General features: G+C 43.5%; 1 protein-coding gene across 1 annotated transcript; it reads right to left on the bottom strand.

Annotated features, from left to right (window-relative positions):
* Nucleotides 1-3,170: 3,170 nt before the first annotated feature.
* Nucleotides 3,171-4,115, bottom strand: LOC138287132 (olfactory receptor 5AR1-like). Its single transcript, XM_069227493.1, has one exon. The coding sequence runs from the start codon at nt 4,113-4,115 to the stop codon at nt 3,171-3,173; it is 945 nt and encodes a 314-aa protein (XP_069083594.1).
* Nucleotides 4,116-4,994: the final 879 nt, after the last annotated feature.

The following is a 4,994-nucleotide window of genomic DNA, read 5'->3' as shown; positions in this document are numbered from 1 at the left end:
TTGGGTATAAGAAGGGCACCCAGAACCACAGACTTTAGAACACCTCTGGAAACCAAGAGCAACCTCTGCCTGGAGAAGAGCTGAATAGCTGAGGAAGAAGAGTTGCCCTGCCTGTGACTGTGCTTTGTGGAGCTATCCTGCAGTTGCTGCTTCTGCCAGAGTAAGAGGGCAAAGAATGTACTTTGTGTGCCTTCCATCTTGTGAAGACCACCAAGGGCTTGATTTAGAGCTTGCCTCCTGTTGTTTGAAGTCTCAGGGACAGCAAAGACTTCTCTTTGCCAGCACCTGGAGTCTCTGGTGAGACTCCTACCCTGCCTTGAGGTGCCCATCCAGTTCCTGGGACCCTGAAAGGAGAAGCTGGCAGCCTAAGAGGAGGAAATCCACGCACAGAGCGCTGTGCAGGGAAAAGATCGACGCAACTCCGATCTGCGGCTGGAAAATCGTTGCACTGCCGGCTTCGCAGCTGAAAATCGACGCTCGTCTGTAACGTGACCGAATAATTGATGCACGGAGCTGGAGAAACGACACGAAGCATCGATGAGGAAGGTTGGGATCGACGTATCCCTCTCTTGCGGCAAAAAGAAACAACGTGCCCCGACCCGACAAAAGGAGAAATGATGCAAGGTCTCCCTCGTGAGTGAAATCGATGCATCGCAAGTCATTTTTGACACACACTCGCCCGCGCAGGGTTATTTTTGATGCACTCAAGGTACGTTTTCATGCTAACAGTGTTAGTGTGTGTTTAAAACTACATGAAGACTCTTTTTGCTTTTGAATTGATAACTTGACTCGTGTATTGTGGATTTTTGTTGTTTTGTTTTTGTTTCTTTAGATAAATATTCTCTGTTTTTCTAAACCTGTGTTGTGTCATTTTGTAGTGTTTTCATTAAGTTGCTGTGTGTGTTGGTACAAATACTTTACACCTAGCACTCTGAAGTCAAGCCTACTGCTCGTGCCAAGCTACCAAGGGGTTAAGCAGGGGTTAGCTGAGGGTGATTCTCCTTTACCCTGAATAGAGTGAAGGTCATTTCATTCTTTATATAGCACGTTTGAGTGTATTGGTGCGTAGCATAAAACACTGCTCGTAGCTGGAGTACAAAGTCTGCATTGGCAGACTCGCAAGTGAGCAATGCGTTGATTTCCAGATGGGGCACCTTGGATCCACGCAGAGTCGGGGCCAATTGGACACCGAGGTATGATGCGTGGAAAATCCTGTTGCACGGTATCAGAAAACTGGGGTTTGCATCGTTATCAGCCTCTGTAAGCGGGTGTAGCATGACATTTCTCCAGCCGTGATGCATCGATCTCCCAGCCGCAATGAGGTTGGAGTGTCAATTTTAGCTCGAGGCTGGTGGCACATCATTTTTCAGCTGCACGGCGTTCTGTGCGTGAATTCTCAGCTCTTGTCTTCCAACTTCACCTTTCAAGGGCCCCACTTGGAAGGGCAGGAGTCTCAGCAGAGAATCCAGATGTTAGCAGAGGAGGTCTTAGACGGTCCTTCAAAACAGGAGGCAAGCTCAGTTCAAGCTCTTTGAGATTCTTCTAAAGCAGGAATGCACAACAAGGTCCAGTCTTTCACAGGCAGAAGCAGCAACTGCAGGATAGCTCAACAAAGCACAGTCACAGGCAGGGGCAGCACTTCTACTCAGCTCTTCAGATCTTCTCCTTAGCAGAGGTTCCTCTTGGATCCAGAAGTGATCTAATTTTCAGGGGGTTTGGGTCCACTACTTATACCCCTTTCTGTCTTTGAATTTGGCAAACTTCAAAGGGAAGTCTCTCTTCTTTGTGAGATCCTGCCTTGCCCAGACACACACCAGGGGGTTGGAGACTGCATTGTGTGAGGGCAGGCACAACCCTTTCAGGTGTGAATGACCACTCCTCCCTCCCCTCCTTGCCCAGATAACTCATCAGGATATGCAGGTAACACCCCATCTCCCTTTGTGTCACTGTCTAAAGGAGATTCACAAACAGCCCAACTGCCAAACTGACCCAGACAGACAATCCACAAACAGACAGGGTCACAAAATGGTTACACTTGCCAAGCCGAACTGGCAGTTTAAAAGTGCACACACAGACACTGAAGTAGCAGGGCTGAGCCATGTTTACAGGGCTACTCATGTGTGATGCACAACCAGTGCTGCAGGCCCACTAATAGCATTTGATTTGCAGGCCTGGGCTCCTCTAGTGCACTGTAATAGGACTTACTAGAAAATCAAATATTCCAGTCATGGAAAGCTAATTACACATACACCTTAAATAGGAGCACTTGCACTTTAGCACTGGATAGCAGTGCTAAAGTGCCCAGAGTATCAAAAACAGCAAAAAAGAGTCCAGCACACCTCAACAACCTGGGAAACAGAAGCAAAAAGTTAGGGGGGACCACACCAAGGATGCCAAGTCTAACAACTCCCATGTAATTGATTGGGCTATTTTTATCCCAGACATACCAAGTCCCATATTGCTTTAGGAAACTTTTTATTTCTGTAGCAAAAAAGGTTAAAGAATCATTAAATGTATTTGGACAAATTTTTGTTTCTAATTTGCATTTTTCGAACGTTAGGGTCATATATTTACATATTTTTGCACATTTCACTACTACTTGGTTTGGAGATTTGAAATGAATTAAATGAATTAAAATTATCTGAAGCTAGTGAAACACCTGTTTGCCTATAGACGTACAGGCACTGGTGAACCAAACTAAAGTAGTCTGCGTTGCGATTGCACTTTGCATCCCTTGCATATATCTGAGTAGTAGCTGTCTGATTGTGTAAACTACCAAATGTGAGCCAAAGGTTACTGATAAGGCCAGGGGCAGAACAGTTTACCGTGAGGGTCTCGCAAATCATATGATGTGGGAACTCAGTCAAACATCAAACCTTGTTTCCCACATAAATGACCTGGTGAAGTCCCTACGTTCCTACTTACAGTTCACATGTCGAACCACACAAGCAGATGTACCCACATGTCAAAATATTTTCTGTTATAATTTACTTATACTGTCAAGTTATGCATTGCAGACAAAGAACATATCATCATGTATACATATTATTAAAGAAACTAACAAAGTAAATCAGAAATACATCATTAATTACTTCATTGACAATAAAAGGAGATGTGGACCTATTGATCAGAGATGTCACAATCGAGGTCCCAGAGACATTGAACAATGATTACATTCTAAGACAACAGTGTTTCCTGGGTACAGCTCTCATTAGGGCCCCTTTGACATCCTTGTTCCTCAAGCTGTATATCAGTGGGTTCAGCATTGGGATCACCATTGTGTAAAACACAGAAGCCACTTTATCCCGGTCCAAGGAGTAATTTGAACTGGGTTTTAGATAGTTGAAGATAATGGTGCCATAGAAGAGTACCACAACAGTGAGGTGGGATGAGCATGTTGAAAATACTCGGTGTCTACCTTCTTCTGAGTGGACTTTTAGGATGGATACCACGATGTACGTGTAGGAGATTATTATGACCAAGAAAGATCCCAATATGGAAAGCCCTCCGACACTGAAGAGTAGCATCTCATTGGTGAATGTGTCTGTGCAAGACAAAGTCAACAGTGGCGGTATATCGCAGTAGTAATGGTTAATTTCATTGTTGTTGCAGAAAGACAGCCTAAACATGAAAGTTGTGTGTATGAGTGAATGAAGAATGGCACAGACGTAGCAGCTGTTCACCAACTGGAGACAAACTTTCTTGGCCATTAAGATGGAATAATGCAGTGGGTGGCAGATTGCTGCATACCGGTCATAGGCCATTGCAGAAAGAAGGAATAACTCTCCACCACCCAGGGTGCTTGCAAAGAACAGCTGCAATGCACACCCAGCAAAAGAGATAGATTTGTCCTCAGTGAGGAGGTCAACCAGAAACTTCGGGGTGATGGTAGAAGAGTACCAAAAGTCCATAAAGGACAGATTGCAGAGGAAGAAATACATAGGGGTATGGAGGCGGTAGTCAACACAAACCAGCAGGATAATGCCCAGATTACATGCCAAAGTAACACAATATATCAGAGCAAAAAGCACAAAGAGTAAACTGCTGATGTTTCCCAGGTCTCTGAATCCCAGAAATACGAATTCCGTAACTTTGCTTTCATTAGCTGTTTTCATTGTTTAACATGGTGCTTCCATTCCTTAGAAGAAAAGGATGAGAGAAAATAAAAAGCACAATAAATAAAGGATCATAAATGTTTATTTCAGATCCTTTGCTTAGGTTACTGAGTTGTTTTTTCTCCATGTTTGGTCGTCTTCTCTTGGATTTTGCTATGTATTTGGAATCTCTTAGTTGTTACATTCACTCTAGAAAAGATATATTAACTTCCCAAGTGAGACAAACATAATTATTTAGTTAGAGAAAGTTGCTGTAAGCTTTCACAGGAGAGGACAAGTTTCATACTCAAAATCAGATTTTTAATTTAGCAGCATATCCCCGTCATCATGCGTGAAGAAATTATTTTATTTTCAAGGTATGTCAATTATTTTGATAAATCTGTTATGCACCATTGGTCTGATAATCTCTTTCTTATTTCATATTGGTGAATATAATTTACGATAAAAGATTTAGAGGCAGATTCAAGAGTACCTAGCGCTTCCTTGCGCCACAGCATTGAAAAAAAATTCTAATGTGGCCCAACAAGGCCAAAATCACAGGGCCAAATTTACAAACTGCTGCAATGCATGCATTGCACCACTTTGTAACCCTTTGTGCTACATTATGCGTGCGCTAGGCATAATGTATGCAAAGGGGGGCGTTCCCCTGTTAGGGGGCTAACAGATTTCTATTCATCATTTTTTTGGCACTTTAACATCTGCTCAGAGCAGGTGTTAAAAGGAAGCACGTCATTGTTTACAATAGGCCTCAATGGACTTTGCAGGATTAGCGTCAAAACGTTTGACGCTAATCCTACAAAGCTCCGAACTAGCATCAAAAATGGCGTTAAGGGAGCGCTAAGGGGTGCAAAAAAAGTGCCGCTGCACTAGGTGCAGCAC

This window comes from Pleurodeles waltl, chromosome 4_1 (genome assembly GCF_031143425.1).
Source record: "Pleurodeles waltl isolate 20211129_DDA chromosome 4_1, aPleWal1.hap1.20221129, whole genome shotgun sequence".
In the NCBI taxonomy this organism is placed as follows: Eukaryota; Metazoa; Chordata; class Amphibia; order Caudata; family Salamandridae; genus Pleurodeles; species Pleurodeles waltl.
This window is presented reverse-complemented; position numbering and strand designations above follow the sequence as displayed.